This window comes from Gossypium hirsutum, chromosome A05, assembly GCF_007990345.1.
Source record: "Gossypium hirsutum isolate 1008001.06 chromosome A05, Gossypium_hirsutum_v2.1, whole genome shotgun sequence".
In the NCBI taxonomy this organism is placed as follows: domain Eukaryota; kingdom Viridiplantae; phylum Streptophyta; class Magnoliopsida; order Malvales; family Malvaceae; genus Gossypium; species Gossypium hirsutum.
Genome location: NC_053428.1, coordinates 22,388,398 through 22,411,986, shown reverse-complemented (window position 1 = coordinate 22,411,986; position 23,589 = coordinate 22,388,398). Strand labels below are relative to the sequence as shown.

General features: G+C 33.9%; 3 protein-coding genes across 17 annotated transcripts; all 3 read right to left on the bottom strand.

Annotated features, from left to right (window-relative positions):
• Nucleotides 1-3,841: 3,841 nt before the first annotated feature.
• Nucleotides 3,842-5,053, bottom strand: LOC107957803 (uncharacterized). Its single transcript, XM_016893375.2, has 2 exons — nucleotides 4,576-5,053; nucleotides 3,842-4,437 (listed from the first exon to the last, which is right to left on the bottom strand). The coding sequence occupies exons 1-2, from the start codon at nucleotides 4,713-4,715 to the stop codon at nucleotides 4,029-4,031; spliced, it is 549 nt and encodes a 182-aa protein (XP_016748864.1). The 5' UTR covers nucleotides 4,716-5,053; the 3' UTR covers nucleotides 3,842-4,028.
• An 895-nt stretch (nucleotides 5,054-5,948) lies between these two features.
• LOC107957804 (protein ALTERED SEED GERMINATION 2) lies at nucleotides 5,949-16,580 on the bottom strand. Of its 15 annotated transcripts, none has more exons than XR_005927256.1 (21): nucleotides 16,098-16,580; nucleotides 15,652-15,720; nucleotides 15,168-15,245; nucleotides 14,527-14,661; nucleotides 14,317-14,424; nucleotides 14,024-14,152; nucleotides 13,185-13,300; nucleotides 12,984-13,101; nucleotides 12,399-12,504; nucleotides 11,782-11,927; nucleotides 11,506-11,676; nucleotides 11,300-11,410; nucleotides 10,767-10,878; nucleotides 9,790-10,127; nucleotides 9,266-9,356; nucleotides 8,893-8,988; nucleotides 8,731-8,801; nucleotides 8,522-8,649; nucleotides 7,307-7,419; nucleotides 6,628-6,724; nucleotides 5,949-6,176 (listed from the first exon to the last, which is right to left on the bottom strand). XR_005927256.1 is itself a non-coding variant. In XM_041113973.1 (20 exons), exons 1-19 carry the CDS (start codon nucleotides 16,167-16,169, stop codon nucleotides 7,338-7,340), a joined length of 2,277 nt encoding a protein of 758 aa, XP_040969907.1. In that variant the 5' UTR covers nucleotides 16,170-16,580; the 3' UTR covers nucleotides 6,379-7,044; nucleotides 7,307-7,337. The 15 variants fall into 15 exon arrangements, 5 of the variants coding, with proteins under 5 accessions (XP_040969907.1, XP_016748865.1, XP_040969908.1 ...); XR_005927263.1 differs by having other exon boundaries at nucleotides 7,315-7,419; XR_005927260.1 differs by lacking the exon at nucleotides 5,949-6,176 and adding an exon at nucleotides 6,379-6,511 and having other exon boundaries at nucleotides 6,989-7,419.
• Nucleotides 16,581-17,794: 1,214 nt separating this feature from the next.
• On the bottom strand, nucleotides 17,795-21,046 carry LOC107957806 (transcription factor bHLH145). The gene is made up of 3 exons (XM_016893378.2): nucleotides 20,172-21,046; nucleotides 19,796-19,965; nucleotides 17,795-19,702 (listed from the first exon to the last, which is right to left on the bottom strand). The coding sequence occupies exon 3, from the start codon at nucleotides 19,683-19,685 to the stop codon at nucleotides 18,603-18,605; it is 1,083 nt and encodes a 360-aa protein (XP_016748867.2). The 5' UTR covers nucleotides 19,686-19,702; nucleotides 19,796-19,965; nucleotides 20,172-21,046; the 3' UTR covers nucleotides 17,795-18,602.
• Between the last annotated feature and the right edge of the window lie 2,543 nt (nucleotides 21,047-23,589).

The following is a 23,589-nucleotide window of genomic DNA, read 5'->3' as shown; positions in this document are numbered from 1 at the left end:
AGGGTTTCAATATATGGACCATTTCATAGGTTCTTTGTTTTTGCCACCCCACTAAAACATTAGCCCTGTACAAATAGGCCATTAAAGCTAGTTTTACTTGCATGCATGGCCATTTTTATGGGGGGTGGGCTCACTTTGGAATTTAATCTTTGAATAGGCTGACATAGCCGATGAAAAAAAATTAAATGCTTGATGGAGATAAATCATATTTGGTTTTTGGTTAGCCGTACAATTTTGTAATTTGCATTATTGATGCCATTTTCCTCTCATTTGCCATCTCAAAAAAAAAAAATCATGTCTTACACGTTAAAACCCAAAAGCTTGGACTATGTGAAACATGCCTCTAAACTACCGTTGGAAACTTTGCCTACAATTAGGTGAAAATGAGCTATTAATTGTTCGAATTTTTAAAAAAAAGAAAAGAAAAGAAAGTGTCTTATTGGAATGATTTACCGTTTCAGCTGACTCAGTGGTACTTTGATTGGAGTGATTTGGTGAGCTCACAAACATAGGGTTATAAGATTGGTCTATTTGACGTCGACAAAACAACATACAAATGCAATTGAACTGCCCTACCATACTTCCATCTTCATTATAACCTTCATTACATATATGTATCTTTTGCAATTTTCACATCTCATAAGCTTTACTTACTTCCCTTCAACATTTAACAATAACAGTGACTTTTTCATTTGATGATTGTATTAAGATAATAGCCATGGAAACTTTACCAAACGATGCAAAGAGGTTAACCCAAATAAACCCACCCCACCAACTTCACTCACATTGCAGATATGTAGTCGCCCATCATCTTCCTCATCCACTTAAAGGATCCTAGGAGTATAGGTTGTTAGTAATTTGTATAACCATTTTGTATTTGATGTGTTGATACTTTATGTATTTTTATCATATGTTAGTGTCATCACAAGTTTAAATATTAGTAGCCTATTTTATATTCAAATTTGCTTACTGAATCCATAATGATTCCCTTTTGAAGTTAGTATGATTCCATATATGTATATGAATAAGAAATTTTGGTGCAAGATATTAATAATGATAATTTCAATAATAAAACTGGAACTTTTAAATCGAAAGAACTAAATATTAATTTTTTAAGTATTGAGACTAAATTTCGAAATTTTAAATAAATTTATGAAAATATAAATTAAAATATACATGAATTCTAAACACAAGATTGCATAATAATTATATATAGTGACATCTATGTGGAGGGAAAAAATTATAAAGTTAATATTAACATTAAAGACTTGGGGAAAGAGGTTTAAGAGGATTGAGGTAGAATGTGAACTTTGTTGGTAGAGTTACTATTAGCAGGTGGTGGTGCTAGAGGTAGCTTGGTTGGTTAAGGCTTTTGCATAGGAAGTGGGAAGTAAGAGTAAGTCACGTTCTAAAGGAACATAACGAGGTTGCAAATTATATGGCTAAGTGTGCTATAGTTAGAGGTGTTCATGGGCCGGGTCAGGCTCAACTAAAAAATCATATCTATTTATTGGGCCTAGGTCGGGCCTAAAAATGGGCCTAAAATTTTACCCAAACCCAACCCGGATAAAAATACTAAAACTCGGGGCTGGCCTAGCCCGCCTGTATTAATTTTTTATATTATTTTTAAATACATATAATACATCAAAAATACTAAAAACATCAAAATAAATATTTCCCAACAAATTGAAAATAAATTTTAAAAAATAGGTAGACTTAACTAACACTAAGATAGATGCAACTTAACAAGCAAATGCCTCTAAAATAATAATAATAAATTAACAAATGCCTTTAAAATAATAACAAAATTAACAATAAAATAAGTTTTTATACAATATTCAAACAATAACAATAAAATAGTAGCAACATAATAGTAAAATGATAGCAAAATAGGGAGAAAACAATAAGAAAATAACATTCCAAAAATAAAAAAATACAAATTTTTTTGTCCTTTCGGGCAGGGCCGGGCCGAACCCGAGCTAAAAATACATTTCCCGAGGCACAGCCTATATTTTAAACGGGCCTTATTTTTATGTCCAAGCCTATTTTTTAGACCTATATTTTTGTCCAAACCCTCCACATTTAGGGAGGACCTTCGGGCTGGGCCAAGTAGCTCGACCTATGAACACCTCTAGCTATAGTTAGTAATTCAAAGTTACAACTGTTTTAAGAACCTCAGACTTTGGTATAAAATTTATTGCTTGTGGATTTTATTATGACAATGTCGGCTTAATGTTAATAGATTGATGTAATCGTTTGTGCTGATTTTTTTTTTATTTTTTAGAGAAAGAAATATTCGATGAAAAGAAAAACATTAAAAATCAAACGTATAAAAAAAGTTAAAAAATATTTTAACTCAACCACGAGATTTGATCAAGTTAATAAATGTATACATTGATGTTGAATTAAGTGTGAGAAGGAGAGATTTTAATATATAATGGGTGCCAAACAGGGAATAGATACAATATTCAAAGCGTACGGAAATTGAATGAAAATGAATGTGAAAGGGTGGACTCATCATTTGTAACAACTCACCCTTAGTCCCCACGAAGCATCTCAGCAACACACATCACCCATTTATTAGCATTAAAACTAAGCTACCCTTAATTACTTCATTGGATTTTTTTTTAGGTTTAAATTTTATTTATATTCTTCGGTGTTTTAAAATTATATATTAAAAAACCACTAACTAAATTTATTATTAATTGATGTAATTAATATATATATATAAGGTATAATGATTTTTTTGACCCTCTAATTTTATAAAAAAAAGATATAATTTTAACTCTTTTAATTCTTAAACTTACAATGTTCAATAAATCACCACAAAATGATGAATATGTTTTGCATACATACACGTGGATTGTTACATTTATGTCACATTAATAATTAATTAATTTTTTAAAAATAAAAAAATAAAAAATTATTTTAAATACTTTATTGATAATTTTAATAAATTATAATATTTAAAATATTTTTTATAAATAAACATTAATTTTTTATTCATTTTGAAGTGATTTATAAATAATTTAAATTTAAAAATTAAAAAAGAGAGAAAAAAGGAAAATAAAATAATTTTTAATATAATTAGAGAGTAAAATAAATTATTAATATTTTGTACTGATAAGACGTGTGTGGCCACAAACAAAATCAACAACCCATTGTACACGCTTTTAACATAGAATTATAAATTTTAAAAATTTAACTATTTTCCTAAATAGGAAAAACATATCACTCAAATAAAAAAGAAAGAAATGGCGTCAACTAAGACACTCATTCCTTCAACTTTTAATTAATTTTAGGTCAAATTCTACTTTTAAATCCCTATACTATTTTGTAAATTACAAATTTAGTTTCTATATTCTAATTCTGAAATTTTAGTTAGTCAAGTTGTAAGTTTAGTCTTTATTAATTTTACTATATATTTTGGAAAATTAAAAATTTAGTAGTGGTTAAATCTATTAATTAAAATAATGTGAATTTTTTTAATGGGTATTATGTAAAAATTGTAAATTGACATGACATTATAAATATGATAATATGTTTGTTGTATATGATTATGAAAATAAGAGGATTTAACATAATGAGTTCAAAGGCAACTATTTGGTGACAACTAAAATTTTAAAATTAGGAAAATATAAAAACTAAAAATATTAAATTAAAGCATAAAGATTAATTTTATATATAAGATTGAAGGACTTGGGCAAATGCGTTTACCCAAGTCAACTATAAATTTGATGAGTTCCCTTTCCCACTTATCTATCATACATAACTACATACATACATACACATACATTAATATATATACATGCATACATGTAACTTGAAATATGACATGACATCGATGGTAATATATCCATGATTCTTTTACCATCATTCCAATAATACTTTCTCCCAAATTACACTTTTTTTTATCTGTTTGGATCGAGGGAAAATGAAAGAAAAACCAAACCATAAAACAGTCTCTTGTAGTTTCATTTTCAGACAAGAAATTGTATGTTTATATGTGTGTTTGTGTGTGTGTGTGTTTAACTTGAAACCTCATCCAAAAGTTTATATCTCCGTACCTTGTTTCTAAAAACATGCCTAGTAATGTGCCCGCCCTTGGATATCTCTTCTGACTTCGTCATCGTCGTCCTAAACTTCTCCTCTAAACGGGCGTTGCTTATTATTCTCTTGCGTGCCGTGGAAGGCGGCCGTTTCTCCGGCGATTTCGGTTTTCCGGTGGAGTATTTCTTCGTGAATTGCAGCTTTGGGTTGTTGTGATTTCTATGGTTTTGATCACCCTTTTTCTGGTTCTTTCCATCGTCTTCGCTGTTATCTTTACACGACGGGGATGAATTAGAAGAATTCTGAGACTTGGAATCCGCCTTTTGATTCAAACACCAATTACAAACTTCATAAGAGTCGGCTTTTGGATACAGATTGCTACAGTATCTGCCAAAACAAACAAACCCAGAAACCATATATGATGATATTATTTTTCATAATCCCCCCACGGAAGGGGTATTCAATGAAAGCAAAATCCCATAAAATAAATAAAGAAAGGATGGTTGTGGAGGGATATAAAATGACCTGTGCTGAGATCTGAAATGGCAAACTGTGCATTGAAAAAGCTCATGAGTGAGACCAGAATCTCCACACATGCAACAACACTGGCTTAGCCTTGATTGGTGTGATATTATTGGTACATTCTCTTCCTTGTTTGCTGTCATTTTTTTTTCTTCTTCATTTGAGATTCATATGAGACACAGAGATCATAGCATGATATTTATAAGAAGTAAAACAGACGACCACCCACACGCACCATGTATGGAAGGGTGTTTTATTGGCAAAATGAACGTCGCGTGTGCCAAAAGTAAATTAATTATGAAGGATTTTTGTTAAAAGGTACAAAATAATTAGTATGAATAGTACAATAGTATTTTATGGCAAATATAATGATTCATAATTTAATTTGATAAAAAGAGTGCGCGTTAAATAATTAGTTAGCAAAATTTTCAGATAAGGTAATACCCCCAGAAAGAATGCGTGATTGAGGTTTGAAGATTGGGTCTTAGATGTATGATAGCAACATTCTTGTCTATCCAGTCCTTCGGAAATTTTTGTCATGCCCCAAAATTAGTGCCAAGAAAAGTCATTGTCAATATATGAAAGATAAAGGAGTTCCGTTAAGGAAATGAATACATAAAATATGGGCCAACATATATATGTTGTAGATTCCGCAAGGTTGCCAACTTTAGAGAAAAAATTTAAGTGTGAGAGTAAATTCTCTGCCACATGAAGAAAAGAATCACAGAGAAATGAAATGAAAAACCTAATTCATTATTAAGGGAAAGGAAAGACAGGGTTGGGATTTGTGGTTTTAAGGCAAAGAATCAATAGAGGGGTAGTAAACAATAAATGGGATATATGGATGGATACAGCTAATTTGATTTGGGAATCGAATTAGTTAAAGACATGTCCTTTTTGCAATTTCTTTTTTTTTTCTATGTATAAAAAAAACAAATGGACATGTGATGGCAGCTTTGATTAATTACCATCAAATCTGCTATGAAGGCAAGCATTCAACAATGGTGTAGTTTAAAGGGCAATGCAATCTGCTAACATCATATAATCTTATTTTTTTTGTTTATAAAATTATATTTATTAAATGCCAAGTAGCAGTTTGCATGTGGGTCGTACATAGCTCAGATTTTTATGTTAACAAAAGCTTTATGGTATGACCAAATCCATCTCTTTTGGCAAAATCGTTCCAATAGTCATTTTAACCATTAACCAATTACTGGGAAAGCCCGTAATTTGTCATCCCTTCCAATATATACCCATTCCCAAAACTAAACCTTGGATCATGCAAGAAATTTCGGGAAAGCTGCCTTCGTTTTCGTTTTAAGATTATTGTATACATGCAAGTCGATTAATGATGTCTCACAAAGACTCCTTTGACATGGTTAAAAAGGTCATACATGCATATGCATATTTCAAAAGGGCTTTCTTATTTTCGTAGCAGTACAACCAGAAAACTTTAATAATATATAAAAGAACAAACAAGACAACCCTGTTGATTTTGACAAACATTTCTTCTTTATGGTTATAAAGTTATAAGCCCACCATCCGTAACTCCGCTCCGCCAATAAAATTTTCTTTATAACCAATTTCCAATAAAGATGGCTGTCCTGCAAAGTGTATATATATATCTCTTTAAATTATACGATAAACACAACACAAGCAACCTTGTCCATTGAATATGGTGACACGACCATCCCGAATTCAAGAAAGTGTGACCATACATATATTTACATATGAAGGGATACCCCACCTCTTCCGCTGTTTGATCATTTCCAACAAATTGATTCTCTTTGGTTGAAAAAGTCATGGTGACTGAATGAATATCTATCATCATAATTCAGTAAAGAAGAGACCCTTTCCGGACTGAACCAACATTTACAACAATATGGTTGACACAAACCATCCACATTCGATCACTATTTACATCACCATCTCCAACAATCTACATACAACTCCAATGTTTTGTTCTTCGGGATAAGACAAAATGGAGGGGAATATATGCTAGAAAAGAGAAAAAGAACATCTAACATTATTTAAACTGATTGAGAGCTGGGTTACAATTAATTGATGGAGGCTCCTTGTACTATTTTATTCAAACTTGTTGTAAACTTTGTTTATGATAAATCCCCCCAAAAGCTCAATCTACTCCTCTTCTCTGCATGAAAAAAAACCAAAAGTGACAAAAAAAGAAAAGAAAAGATGATTGATGTAATCCATATAATTCATCAATTCAGTCTTTTGAAGACATTTTCTCACTTTTTGAATTTTCAACAGATTCACTCAGCACAGCGTATTAGTTACTAGTAGTACAAAGGCAAAACTAAATTCAAGTACTAACTAACTTCAGTAATAGCCGAGAACTGCAATAGAAAGGAGAAATCCGGAAATGGGTCACTTGTACTAAGCAAAAGTTCAGTACCTTGATGAGATATCCATTTCCATGTCAATAAATCTTGTGCCTCAACTAGTGTCATTCTAATCACATTTGGAGGTGAGTAAAAACAATTAAATACTCAAGAAAGCAGTATCCAGGTCAAACTTCAGTTGCCAAATGAAATTAAATGAGAAAACCCAATATATGGTTTCCAATACCCTTAAATAGACCAACTGGTTGTGTCGGTAAAATACACCATGCAACAGTCTTTTTCAGTAAATGTCAAGTGTAATTTCGCCAAATATCAAGAGGTAAATATAATTGAGAGAAAAAGATGTCTACAGTAAAAGAGTGGCTAGCTACCTGCATACTTTCTTAAGAGCTAAAAAGCTGGCTAGGTCTGTGCACACTCAAAAGGTTGCAAGGATCCTTCAGAAAAGTCATGCATCCGAAATCGCTCCAAAAGTTCAAAGGGCCTACAAATAAAGGTATTTTGATTCAAGATGCATGACAATAAGAATTACGAAAAGAACCAACAGATCTTTTTCAAACAACAATCAACGTTCAAAAAGAAGAAACATGTCCAAATAGGAAGTCCCAGACTATACCTAAATGGAAGTCAAAATACCTAATTCCACCTTCCTATGACCTTTTCTTTTGGGAACAGCTTTTAGATGGTGAGGTAGCTTAAGTAAATAAGTTGTTGTGAAGGCATTTTCAACTTTCAAAAAACAATGTCGAAGGTGGTAAATTTCTAAAACATCAATTTACAGTTTTGACAAACATGCCATACAAAATAAGAGATGTAGAACCTCAACTAGCCAAGTAGACCAATATCTTTTAGCTGAAAACTCAGCTTGTGAAGTTAGCTCATTATGCCTGCCTAATGCTACCAAGCGATCCTTGGTTAAGTTCTGATGATAAAGCTCTACAAAACCCAAAGATTCTAAATCATGCTTTCTGAAATTAGTTTTCATTGAGCCAACACTACCCAGTGACACTCGGTTAAATTCTGATGCAAAGTCCAGTAAAATCCCAAGGTCTAAAACATTCTCATATACTTAGTAAAGTTTGACCACTTTCAAACATGATTTTTGAACCATATAGCACTGCTGAGTAATATCATAAGAAGACACTTATGGCACAGAAAACCAGAGTCCAAATATACCATGAGAACTGAAGGGACTATATGGTTGTAAATAATCATATAGTATATGGAACTAAAATTTCACCTACAGGAAACTCAATTTATAAAAACAATAGTAGACATGCAGTGAAAATTCGCCCAGCTGATGGTGCTACAAGGACAAGGGAGGATTGTATATTTTGGGATTCAGATATTTGTCGATGAAAAATATTTGGGGGTTAAAATTTGTAAGAGTTTATAAAACTATACAAATTGCATTTCCACCTGTGCACAAGAAAACTTGCATGATAACTGCGAAATCATTAACCAGAACAAGACACAAGAGAGAAACCGGGAAGGAATAGTGAAAAAGATTGAACATCCACAATTATCTCATCTGATGGATGCTCCACTTTAGAAACAGAAAAAGAAATATCATCCATAATCCTTACAAGAAAGCTTCACGATTACGACATAATTTCTGTTGATTACTTTCCATTGCTTCTAACACATTCGCAGCTTCTGGCCCTGCTGACCCACCAGCAACCATTGATGGGACAGCAGCAGTTGGAGTCCATAACTACATGATGGGGCAACTAAAATTAGAAAAGCAATCTTGAAAATTGCATATAACTGAACTCCCATAATAATTGATGTTAACCTTTATTGTGTTGTCAATACCACTAGTTGCCACAAAGCAATCAAATGGATGGCTCTGAACACAGTTTACAACTGCAGAGTACAAGACATTTTTAGCGTCTAAGAAACCATAGGGTGATAGTAAAGTCCATCTGCAGGGCATGAAAGAGAGGAGAAATATTACCAGCGTCATCTCCAAGAAGCATTTTTATCAATTTACCAGTCTGCTTCTCCCAAATAAACCACCTTCCGTCATCACTGCCGCTAGCAACAAATTCACCTATTCGAATCAATTAGATTATGTCAATATAATAGTTTCATTACTAAAATTGCAAGCAGACCCAATTCAAGAAATTAAATTTAAAAAGCTAACTAGACCTAGGATGCAATAAGGAACTGGATTTAAAAAAAGAAAGAAAAACTGCCATATACTTATGAAAAGGCACAAATTCAACACCACAAAGCAACTGCCATAAATCTCATAAAAAAGAAAAAGAAAAAGCAACACAATTTCAACTGCAGCTAAAAATGTAACTAAGATGACATGAGAAAAGTACCTCTCTGACCAAGGAAACTCGCCTGCTTGATGTCAGTTCCAACATTGCAGTGCCCAGCATATCTCCGCTTCATATCAACTACTGCCTCGGGCTAGAAAAAATATGAATGCATGACATGAAAACCATAAGCCAGAAGATTAATGAAGAGTGTATCACAGGCAATATGATGAATATGTTGTCGAGCATACATAATATCCAAACAGATATAGGAAGTAAACAAATTTCTTTTCCATGCTATATTATATAGGACACTCCATTGTAGACTTTTCTACAACATTTCAAAGCAATTTGACTTCTATTCAAGTTATTAATACACATCACAGGTTGAAGCAGAAAATAAGTAAGTTATCTGTCCAGCAAAGGTTAGCAACTTTACCAGTTACACATTTAGCAATGCCTTAACAATTCACAATTGAATGGAGTCACTTTCAAGATGATTTCTTGATGACATAACAAAATAGGAGACATCAGATTACCGGAAACTTAAACCATTTGCAATCTATACCAAAGATAAGGATGTGAACCTGGTAAGCCACTCCATTTTGTGATGACGAGGAAGGAGATCCACATGCACCAGTTTCTCTAGTTGAATCACCTCTTCGTTGAATTCTAAGATTTAAACTTCCATGTAATATGTTGGATTCAACATCACGCCCTTCATCACCTGATATTGAAGTTTCAAAATCTAATTCCAGCTCCTCATCAAAATCAGAGTCTTCTCTTTCAGATCTTGGACCATCTTGTAAAGCATCACTGTTAGCTTCTGAGCGATATAGTATGTCACTCAATGACAATACCCTTCCAGTTCGAGGTTCACCCTTATGTGATCCATCACTTGCCTTGTTACTTTTTTCAGCCTCAGCTATTAAAAAATGAAACTAGATTAAGGAAAAGATTAAAATTCAGAAAAAAGTCATTACCAATACTAGAGATAATGATCATTCACATTCATGGAATGGAAACTAAAAGGAAGGGATGAAAATTGAAAGAGTAGTTTGGCCTTAAAGTGATTACTGAAGTTCATTATAGTGGAAAGTTCAGCATAGGCAATAACCATAGTGATCGCATGTTGTCAACTTGATAAATATAAACATCATGCATGCTACAAGTACACTTGAAACTTGATTGCTCTCAGGCCTAACAACAAACTAAAGGTAATCTATGAACAACGGGAAGGCTTAGGGAAAAACCAAAGGATGAATTGAGCAGAGAAGAAACTTCAGGAGTTCAGGACATCGCTTATAAGAACATGGCATCTGCAAATCAAGTGAACTGAATAGCAAAGAAAAGTCATACTAGTATTAATTTTAACACCAACTGCGCAAAGAAATTTCAATCAATACACGATTAGACACATAAAACAGTCTTTCAGTAAGAGTAGGATGAGTAAACCATCACAGCATTGTCCTACACACATGAATACATGTACAGCTATCAACTTTGAAGTCAAGAGATAAAATGCTTCAATTGAGACAATGATATGATTGTACAAGACACCAACCAGCAGCAAGATGTTTTTTAATGTTCTCCACTTTCTCAGCGGCCATAGTATCATATGGAGATAAACATTGTGCTGCAACAGCAAAGTCTAATGCTTCTTTATGTTTTCCCAACTGAAAAAAAAGTAGAAAACAAATGATAAAAGCCAAAATCTCAGTTCCACCAACTTAACAAGAAGAGACAACCATGAAACTGTCTTGGACCAGATGCAGATTTAGCCTACATAACATCTTTTGATTTACAACTACACAATTCATCCTAAATACTTATAAATTACATTTCCCCAGTGAAAATTAAACAACCTTCCACATTTTTTAAAATATATATACAGGAGTTCCACAAGCTTAAATTTTGTTTAAGCAAAAATAATTTTGAAAGGATAAAAGATGGATTGGAAGCAAAAACCAAAGCGGGGAAACTATTAACTGAGGGTCCAGCTTAACAATTTAAGATGTTCTTGGCAACCCAAATAAGTTATAATTTTGTCAGTATATCATGTTTATAAACTCCACTGTAACTCGTTCTGCAGATTACCTGTTCTAAAGCCTCCGCCATACAATAATGAGCTCTAAAGGAAGAACTGTCTATTCTTCGAGCATTATGGCAATCTCTAATGGCCATATGGGCATCATTTTTCCACTTCCGCTGAAAAAGGAAGCAAACTTAATATGTTGGCTATGGCATATCAAATAGATGAATGGTCAAAAAAGAAAAGAAAAAAAACAAAGTAATCATGGAACCTTAAGCCACAAGGCAGCACGTGTACAAAAGCATTCAAGCCTGAGTGTGGGCCCAATATCAATACCATGTCCATCCAAGACTTCATTGCATGCCTCAATTGCATGAAAAATATTTGTCCTGTTGTCTAATGATCTCTTAGCAATTTCAACCAACATCCTGCATTTTTCAATCTGTAACCGCCATGTTAGAGTATAGCTGAAATACATACAGAATAACAACATAAGTTAAATAACAATCTACAAAAAGAAAAGGACAATAAAATAAAATATGCATACTCCAGCAGTAGTTTTGCCTCTACTCCAGAGACCATTTTGGAAGACACCGGAAAGAGGTGGTCGGTGCTCTAGTTTATTTAGTACAGGAGTGAAGGTCATCAATTTTGAAGCATCTCCTGAGGTATATTGCATTGAACTCCCACTAGCTGGCAATTATGGAAACAACAGATGATCAGATGAATAACATATTAACAAATAACTAGAAAATAAAGCAAATAACTAGAAAATACTGAGCCAAAGAACATTAAACTAAACTTGAGAATGTCACAAGCTACCACACCTATACTGACCTGAGGCTTAACCTTGATATTGTAATGTAAAAAGCACTACATGAAAATGAAGAATAAAATAACAAGGGAAGAAGGGGAGGCAAGACATATTAAGCTAAGTTGAATCTTAAGACGCAATTCAGTTCTTCGAATTCAAAACAGGAACCTAATTACGGAAAGAAATCAAAACTATAGACATCAAGTCAGGCAGCATAAAACCTCCTTTAAAAAAAGGGACAAACAAATTGGACCATGATTTACGTCCATTAGATATACTTACCATGATATACGTCCACTAGATACGGACAAACAAATTGGACTACAGTAGAGTATCTGGGATATGCTTACCATGATTTACGTCCATTAGATATACATGTTCCCCACTATAGCTAAGAAGAACCTCTTCTCCATTAGGGCTGAAGGTAACATGAGTTAAGTGCAAACTTGAACGTCCCTGAAAAGCAAAGAAAGCAGTATTTAAATAATAAACCAGTAGTGGTTCAGTTCAAAGATATATAATGACACCTAGAAGCAAGAAAGCAGTGTTACTAATGGGGATGTCAATTGATAACAATCAGCGATTCACAACAGACTCCTGTCAACACTTTTAACTTTAAACATCCAACAAAACCTTTTTTCAATGTGCAGAGTAATGAAGTAAAAGATTCCAGTAAGAGAAAACTAGTCAATAGTGACCTGATGAAGATGATAAGCTCACTCACTTACCAATAATGAAAAGAAAAGGAAAACAAGCAAAGAATTATTATCATTTGCAAGTTGAATAGTTACATCATTCAGGACTATCTATTCATAAGTCCACGCTACACAAAATAAAACTTGGTCCTGATGAGAAGAAATCATAAAATTTACCAGAGATATTTCTAAGAAAGAAGTCAACAAGAGTAAGAACTAACAAAGAATTTCAAAACTAACACGGTCAGAGAGATGCATTGGGCAGAAATAATTAACACAAGTAGGTGGTAACATTCTTTTCCGGCAGGAGGTCAATGGTGGCAGCATCCTTCTATCATATAGCCGAGCAAATGCATCACTGCAAACATTCAAATACAAGATTAGCAGAGAACAAAATAGGCAAATAATGAATAATAAAGGAAGAAAAGATCAACTACATACTTCCCACCAACAAGGAGTAAATGAGGTCTAGTAGAACTGATATCACATGATTTCAAGGCCAGAGTAAGTCTAGGAGGATCAGCTAGTGACCTCTTTGCCCCATAACGTAAGTCAAGCTGCCAAGAAAAGAAGGAAAATTTAAATGATTTACAATTCTATAGAGATACAGACATTTAAAGAGGAACTCAGAAAATGGATGTTATCTATTTGTTAATCTGACTTGCTGTGACAATTGTACAATGTCAAACTTCAGATAACAACTGAAGACAGATTGGCAAACAATAATGAAAATTTTCAAGCTACACGAGTAATCAAATGACCTTGAGATGATAATCCATTAATCCAAGAATCAAGGGATGTCTTTCTCTTCCCTGGTTAAAGTCCTCTCATGCTGTTTAAACTCTAAAGTAAAGTTGAATGTACAATGATGAGCTATGTAATTGAAACCATATCAAACCAGTAACTTCAGACATTTAAAAAGGTCCATTGAATGGTTGTTCGTTTTCAATCCCAACAAGGAAAAAATTGAATTTCTATCAATTATCCTGATCGGCAAAAAACCAGGAGGAACAGATGTACTTTTCCAAATCAAAGAAAAGACTTCAGTGTTGCATAGGATCTACAGAGAATAAAACTGAAAGATTACAATTACACTAACAATTATAACCTGGTGAAGACAACAAATTGAAACCCCCTAATGAGCATTTCATGGATAGCTTCATATTTACAATCAACACACCAAATTGCTAGGTAGTACTATAGCAACAAAGTTCTCTAGAGGTATCTAGAACATAAAAGTAAATGAAAAAAAAGCCCTTCATGGTGAATGTGAGTCTCACTAGAACATTGCGACATTCTTGGTGAGAAGATCCAGCTGGAGGACAAGAAGTGCCCTCTCGAAAGTCATGCTGTCTCAGAGTTCCATCCTCACTTGCACTCCATACCATATTGGGGTTTCCAACTTCAACCTGAATTGGCAAACAAGTACAAAAAGTGACTAACTGGAGCAATCAGATAAACATTCATTTCACCATGTAAATCAACAATAAAAGTTGAAAATGCTACCAATTTCCCATGTTTGTTTGCAGTTATTGTTACTTCATTTATCAGTCATTTATGCAATAAATCTTACCGCCAATTTTTTAACTCTTCTTGTGTGACACTGATAGAGTGCTGATGGAGTAATAGCACCATCATTGAAACCTCGGCCATTTAAGCGGGACAAGTTAAATAATCGAACCTGCAAAAATATTAGCCGTCCAAGTTACTAATTATAACTAATAGCAACGCGATAAGGATCCACCATAAGAACCTTGTTTACCAATATGACAAAAAGATTTACCTCTGCATCTCCAGCTCCAGAGGCTACAAGCTCATCAGAAGTTTCAGGAATGAATTTTGTACAGAATATGTTAGCAGAATGACCAGTCTCTATAGAATGCAAAAGGTTTCGACCAGAGTAGCTCCAAATATTTATCTGCAAAAAGTAATTCATCAATAAATTTGAAATACTTCCATAAAACCAACACCCACAAACACCATTCTTGGCACACCATTTTCAACAGATTATAGATGCCAAAAACTTTAAAGAACTAGAGGCCCATAAACCAAAAATTTGTTTCACCTTTTAATCAAACTTATATGCCATACTAGAAAGCACAAAAAACATTCCTTTGGTGAAAAGACAAGTTTTTATATCTTCTAAAAAACTATTTCAAAACCTTTCAGAAACTGCATAAATTATTTACAGGCATCATTAAACACAGATACACAACCCAGTAATCCTGATTCAGAAGGATTACTAGAAGACTCAATATTTCACATTTTCCAAACTAAAATGTAAATGAGGCAAACTTAGAAACAATCAACACCATATAAATACAAAACCCCTGATAACATAGTTCAGCCAAAATTCACATTATTAAACTTTGGCCACTTTCATGCTACCTATTACACTCGTAGACAAAAAAAGATGTCTCATACCAGTGCATCATCAGAACCAGAAATCAAAAGTGAACCATTTGAATTCCAAGCCACAGCATTTACACAGCCCTGATGTCCCTGTCAAACAAAGAACATAGTAAGATGATTTTACAAGGACTGGAAAAGAAAAAACTGTAAGTGTAACAAAACATTGTCCCATTGAAGCCTCGAAATTAAAAGTGGCAAATCAACGGGCAACTAGAAAATTATCCAGACAGCATTTAATTTAGCACAGTAGTCAACGCATAACTGCAATGTAATCTAGGAAGACAGAAAATGCATACATTCAATCAACTGCCATAAAATGCCACTACTATAATGTATGATGCATCATGAGAAAAAAGTGCATATATATAAATAAATAAATAAATAAAGTGTTAAAAGAGTCTGAAATACTACCACTGTAATTGCTAATAGAAGATATGCATGTCAATTATAACATCTTTCTAAATGCAAATATCAAACATGCAAAAATTGAAACAACCTCCAATTCTTGTTCCATTGAAAGCCTACGAATCAGAGACGAATGCATCTGCAAACTACGACCAACATCCTACATAAACACCAAAAAGGAATCTGTTAGATAAAGCACAGTCACCATTGTAAGTCAAAAAAAGGAAAGAAAAAGATTGATAGTAATTGACTACAAAGAAACTAATAAAGATGGAAAATAGTCAGAGTTAAACTATCAGCAAGATTCAGGGGAAACTGAACAGAACAAAATAAAATAAAATTAGGCTCCAGCACTTCGATTCTTGATCAAAATTTCAATAAGAAGAACGTATGGATTAAAATCCGGTAACACAGTAGCATTTACTCAAATTCTCAATTACACATCAGATTAACTAAAGAGAAATTATATTAATTCCGCAAATCCTCAGAACTGCAAACGGGAACACCAAATTGTTGTGAAGAATGAGAGGAAAATACGTGGCCAATGTCGATGCGCCTGTTCTCGAGTAGATTGTGCACGTTGCCGTCGTGGAACGGCCACTGCTCCATCCAGTTTTAATATCGAAAAACAAAGAAAACTGGAAAGATATTAGAAAACCCTAGCTTTGATCGGTAGCGAAGCTGGTAATCAGCGATGAACATATGCGGAAAACAATTCCCATGGTCCTTTTGAAGCTAAGACGGGCCTTTTTTTTTTTTGGTTTTAATTACGACAACGCAATGCGTTTGGAGACATTAAAGCATAAAAGCAAGCAAATAAACAAATGCGTTTCTTCCCTTCCTTTGCATCTCTGTGCGTACTGTGCAGAGATTCTAAAAATTTCGGAGAAAAAAAGACAGTGTTGGGTTGTGATGAGGAGCATTGTTTAAGAGAAGGGAGGAGGAGAGTAGGTACTAAATGGGCAAAGTAGCCCAGTAAGGAAGGTCCAATCTATAGAAAGCCCGTGGAAACTTCCGGCTTTATTGATTTTCTGAAGATAGTTTTTGAATTATATATTGAATCAAATTGATGAAAGCATAATTGAATGGTTTGGATTGGTTGAAGAAAGAAGGGGTGGTGATATGACATAACATGAGGGGCCAACCTCTTTTGGGTGAAACTCCAGTTTCATCCATGTTTTTTCAAATCAATAATAGTGTCTCATCACCTCACTAATAAGATATTATTTTCTATTCACATAAATTCTAAAACTCTCAAATTCAACCAAATGGGATAAAACACAATAGATACGTGGTAGAAATGAAATACAAATAATAGATCGAAATTGATGGTTTTACCTTTTCATAAAAATATATATTATTAAATTATTAAATATAATAAAATGAACAAAAAACATTTTTTATTTATAAGTAAACTTATTCAGGATCGAGCGACTCACGCAATGTAGTAGGGTCCACCCAATTTGGGTTGCGATTGGAAACAATCGAATTTTCAACTCGAATTTAATTTAAATAATTTAAAGTTTAATTTTAATTTTAATATTTGAAATCGGGTCACAGACCCAACTTCTATATTTAAGTAATACAATGTTTATTACTAAAATTATGAAATTATATTTTATTATTTATACAGTTATATTTGAAATTTTATTTAATATTATATTATTTATTTGATCATATAAATATTTTAAAGGGTAAATATGGAAAAAGAAATTAATATTCAATGCCGCATGCAGTGACTAGGTATCACGAAAAAGTTGGTATTACAATAAGGAATGAAATAGAGAAGTACCCATTTCATTAAATGGGTTATTTTTCCAGTCGAATTGTTGAATCATTGAATGAGGATATGGTTTAACCATTTCCCCTCTATAATAAACAAAGCTATCGATATTATTTTATAATTCGGATCCAAAATTTATTTTATTTTTAATAAACTTACTTATAACACTCAAGAAGTAACGTGACTAATTAATTTTCATTTTAAGAAAAAATATATATACACGAGACAAAATAGTAAACTGGAAGGTCCATGCCACTTAGACCCTAATGTTAAAAAATAAAGCAGGCCAGGCTGCAGCTTTAGTGGTCCCATGCATCACCTAAACCATCAGACGCCATTAAAATGGAAAAAAGAAACTACTTTGCACCGTTTCAGATAGTGAGTTAAGGGCACAGCACATCGCTTTCTCATACATGAATGCATGCAAGAGATAGTAAACGCATTGGCTAGATGACAAAACATTACATTACATTACACCAAACCAAACATAACATTACATCAAGTTCCATGCCAACCATGGCTGCTCACATCATCATCATCATAATACATATATATAACTTGCTAGCCCCCATTAAAAGCACTGCAGAATCACGACTTTAACAACAAAAAACAAGAGTCCCATGATGGCAAAGGAATAATACATCAGATGGTGTGATATGGGAAAGGGGGGGCCCCCTTCCGGTTGAACTGTGGCATTAGCATATGATGAAATAGGAGAAGCCTCCTTGCTCGTGCAATTTCCTGCATCAAAGGTGAAAAAACACTTGACAAGAAATACACAAAGGGAGAAGAAACTGAAGGATTGGGGGTCCCAAAACACCAAATGGGCGTGCGCTTAGACCCCCTTTTTTATGAGGCCGCGTCCCTCTTGGAATAACCAGTCTTCTCATTCACACATCCAACCCATCATCCCTCATGCCTAGCTGTGAGTTTCACTTTCTCTACAACCCAAGATGTTGACTAATGATGGTTCACCTTCCTTTATTGGGACATAGTATACACTCATGTATCCTTTGCTTCCTTTAGGAAATAGAGATGAGATTTCGACCCCTTATGCTACTGGTTTCCAACTAATATCATTGGGAAGGATTCATGTTCTTTGTCTACGCTCTTCTATTTTTGGAAGGGCTCCAAATTATATATGAAAAACTCCATGCAAGATTGTGTATACTTCACTTATTTAACACAGCTCCACTAACAATGACAGAAATAACAACTAATACTACTTGTGAGAACAGCTGCAGGCTGCAGGCTGCAGCTCATAGAGTATTAAGTCCCAAGGTTTTGGCTTTAAGTTTCAGGGATTTCAGGTAGTTGATAGCTTCGTCAAGAACCGCAACTGCATCCTTTCCCTCTCCGCCTGGGATTATGCTTCGCAAAACAGTCACCGTCTCTCGGATTTTATCCTTTCTCATTCTCTTGTTGCTTGAAGACGAATCTGTATCACCTGATCCAGGATTTTGGCCTTTGGCACAGCTTGAATCTGCATCATCCTCGTATTCAGAATATCTGTTAAAATTCCCCAAATTAGCAGTATCCATAAGCAAGGGCAAACAACCATAACTGCCATCAAGCAGTTTTCGCTTTTTAATTAGCCTTGTAGAGCTATCAACCTCTTCACTACCTCCCTCAAATTGCTCATCCTGAGCAGTCATTGTACTAGGGGAATGACCAGTGCTTGTAACTTCTTCATCCTCGGAATACTCACTATCATCATCCGAATAAAGCAACGCATTGAGTTCCTCAGTGTCCTCGTGCATTTCACTTTGCACATCAGTCCCTTTGTGATAAGACACATCTGTAGATATCGGTCCAGAGTGAAGATTCCTTGTTGCTTTAGCCATGGGAACATCCCCATTAAAGTTACCAGCAGCAGGAGATTTTGGACCCCAAGAAGACAGGCACTTGGTAGGAGTCCCAATAGCAGAACTGAAAATCAGGGTAGTTTGATCACCAGATTGATCAAAAACAAGGAATCTCTTCTCAGCAGCCCCGGTCCCTGCCTTGGAGGTACCACTTTCCTTAAGATTCTCATATCGGTCAGCCAGGTGTTGCTCTTTCAACAAAGAGTTTGAAGCGGGTGCAAAGACCTGTCTGAAACAGGGCAAACAGTAAAACCAGCCACGAGGTTCATTTCGTTGGCTAACCCCAAAGTGAGATAATTCTGGATTTGCATAAAACTGCGAAGTCCCAGTAACAGAGACCATATCAGTACCCAAGTTCATGAATCTAGGATTAGTACTTTGCAGTCCCAACGGATTGGGAGCAGCCAAAGAATTCAAGTTGGGTGATTGCCAATGAAATTGCTGCTGAGGAAACCAAGATCCACAGCCTTCTCCCATTCAACAAGAACAATCACCTGCATAAAAACACCATAAAACTTGAAAAAGGTATTCCAAAGAATAATAAGCAGATATTCATAACACCAAGTAGCAGAGATATAACCACATACCAGATGTTTATGCTGTAGCAGTGAAAATGGCAGTCTACTTGCAGTTTCTCTCAAAAAAAAAAAAAGAACAAGGCGAAAAATGAAAACTAAAAATTCCAGCTTAACTTGAACGCGAAAACGTAAAAGGCAACCTACGTAACGGGCTTAAGCAAATGACGGAAATATTCAGCCTGGAAAAAAATAAAAAGGAAATTCAGTAAGGAGTTTGGACATAAACTTTCTTACCAAACATCAATAACAAAAAATAATAATAAAAGAACAAGGAATCTCTCATGATAAATAAAAGAAAATATGAACCAATGAAGTGTAAAAACATCACCAAACAAAACGGGTATCTAATTCTTTCATCAATTAAAAATAAGGAAGAAAAATGAACCTGGCAATCCTGAAGAGGTTGAAAGCATGCTATGACTCTAACTACAATGGTGGCACTCCCTGCAATACCATTTTCGTACTTCAATGCCCGGAATCTTGTTTGGGTCGCTGCTTGGCACACCATAACTACTTCCCAACACCCCTTCAATATGGCGCCAAAAGAGAGGATCTTCCAGGTAGGAAAACGTATTCAAAACCCCAAGATCCAGAATCTAGATTAACTAAAATTCAACAACTACCACTACTAAGAAATGATAATTTTCTGGGATTACAAATTTTGAGCGACGTGATTGAAGGTGTTCAGCTAATCTGGCGGACATAACATGGAACAACGATGAAAAAAGTAGATCCCATGGATGATATAACACTAACTAAGAAACAAGAAAAAAAAAAGGATGGATCTTGAAGACGCTAGGTTTTGGAATTACAGAATCACTCTACAATACAAGTTCAAAGAAATAACTTTCCGAAAAACATCAATAGAACGACTCAACCACCAACGCATGCTGTTCCTTCTTCACTGCAAATAGCCACCGTTCACTTCCCTTTGTTAACGCTCCCCCCCAGAAAAACACACACACACACACACAACCAATTCAAGAACCCTGCAAAGAGGAACTACCACTAAACATAATGAGCTAAAACTCCTAGCAACAAAATTGAAGCTTTATTACAAAAAAAATAATGTGAAAACCAAAAGCATCAAAGAAGCTAACGATTAAAAGGGGGAGAAAAAACTCCAGGTTGCTCCAATCCTTAGCTACAAATAGAGAAAGAGAGACTTATGCAATCTGAAACTGGAAATTTTTATTTCTTTTCCAGAGAGAGAAAAATGAGGATTACAGTCAAAGGGTTGAGATTTATGGAATGCACGGATCCTAACATATTACTGGATATATTAAATAGGGAAAATAAAATGACGAAAATGTCCTTGGTGCACATAAAAAAGTGAGGAAATTAATTAAAGTTAAAGAAATAATTAAATTTTAAAATTAAAGGTTTTGACATGAATTAAATGAAGAAATGATGAAGCACAGTTAGAGTCCGTGCGGTGGGTGTTTGGTGTTCGGGCCCCTCTCGGATGGTTATGACATTACCGGTTCGGGTTCTGGGTCCAATTCCTTCATTTTGCGGAAATGCTAATTTTATCCAATTACATCTATAAATAATAAATAATTGTACACTAACTTTTTTTTAAAATATTTTCCATTAAAAAATAATATTTTGAATACAAATAGATAAATGGAGACATCATCAAATGAAAATAAGCTTAATCTCATCATTGTTGCCATAATATTGAAACTTTTTACAACCTTTTTTTTTTAATTCCAAATAAAATAGTACCAAATATCAATTATCAAATAATGCCTCGAGGGATGGCATAATTGTGGTTGTTGTGGACTAACCACTTAACCGAATTTCTCCCCTACCTTTTTTTTTATCCTTTTCTTTTTGATACAAAATAAAAATGCATATGTCATTTTATCTTTCCCACGAAGTAAATAAAAATTTACATATCGTGCAAGGCACCATCACATAAAATTTCACTGCATATACATATATTGACTTACTAGTGGACCGACCATTTTTCATGGATATGGTGAGTTGAAAACCTAGCTAGCTAGCTAAATGCTAATACAAAATTATAGACTACCCCAATGCTTGAAAAACTCCAAACATGAAAAATTAATTCTAAAGTCAAAATTCCATTTAATTTTTTATAATATTGTGTTGGTAGTTGTAAGGATTAGTATAATACTGGGAGAGGGGATTTATTAGAAAGTCATATGCGGTGTGGAATAATTAGCAAAAAACTTAAACAAAATTCCATGTTTCATGCCACTAAAACTTGTTCTAAGGGGCAATATGGTATTTAAATATTGGTGGTGGGGATAGAAAGAGCATGGAACCATTTTGGTTGTGGATTCTCCAACAAACACACAACACCCCACGCTTTGAAAAGCGTAAAGCAAACCCCTCCCCCCCCCCCCAATGCCTTTGCAACTTGCCATTAAACATGCTAATCTTCAATTGTCACTACCCAATATGATTATGGAAATTTATTGGATAAAAAACAAAAGAATTTGTTCATGAAATATGAATAATAATATATTGTTTTAACAAAACTCGAGGTAAACTTCAGATTTGAGATTATAGCTTTTGTTTAGAGGGATATATATATTTAAAGTAAGTCAGAATGTGTCTAAAAGCCAATGTCAACACTGCAATAATTAAGCAAAGGCCTCTTAAGCAATTATAACACTTATTAAAGAGATCTTTATGAGTTTATTTAATCTCATTACTTAGCAGGCCAATTAGCAATTCCATAAATCATTTTCTTTTCTATCTATGCATGCCCCCCTCAAGGTCAGGGGGGTTGAAGTTAATATTACCTTAATAATTAAGGTCAAAATTAACAGTAAAGTAATTATGATAATGAGTTACTAAACTTAAAAACTAACAAAGAAATCGAGATTAATAATTCCTCATTCCAACGTAAGAATCATAGTGAATAACATGACTGATGCTTTTTGGGTAGATATAAGTTTGGATTTTTAGTTTTGATTTTTTCTTTTCTTTTCCCCTCTTTTTTGGGTAGTTTAAGTCACATTATTAGTGGGTACCCCAATCAAGTTGCTTCAACACTTGGTTATAATTGAGGTTAGGTCCAATCAAGAAAGTGATTGTAATTATAATACATATTTCACAAAAGGATCAGTTATTGTTTTTATTTATTTAATAATCAAGTATTTCAGGGTTAAACATAGCCTGGTTAGTCAAGACATGAACCAAACTCAATATAGGTCACTCGCACGCTGCCCACAATGTTTGAAATTTAATTTCATTGGTAAGAAGATTCAATAATAATAATATTATTGGATTGAAATTGAAAGGTCAATGTGGTCATTTCATGCCGAATAATAATGTAAAACATTTTTTTTTAAATTAATGTTTTCAGTTTAACCTCGAGAAAATTAAAATTATATTTATTGGAAGACTTTGAAGGAGAAAAATAAATAAATAAACAAAGGGGAAGAAAATCTTGCGATCCGACACCAAAATCTTTGGTACAGTAAGGAAACAGCAGACTTTAAAAAATAAAAAAAAAAGTCTCCCACGCCGTTTTATCTTTTTCCCAACATGTTCACGCTCCTCCGCTTGCATACCACCTCACTTCCCCTCGTTGCCTCACGATTTGATTCCTGTTGACACGTGGAAAAATCATGGTGGTTCACTCTCGAAATAAAATGAAATTCCACTAAGCTAATCTAAATTTGGATTAAAAAAATATCGTTTTTATTAATTAAATTAACTTTAATTAGTGAAAAATGAAGTATTTACTGTTTAAAATTAGTTGAAGTTGAAGTTCCTACAAATGTTTATTTAAATTAAATAAATGATTAAGAAACAATATATGT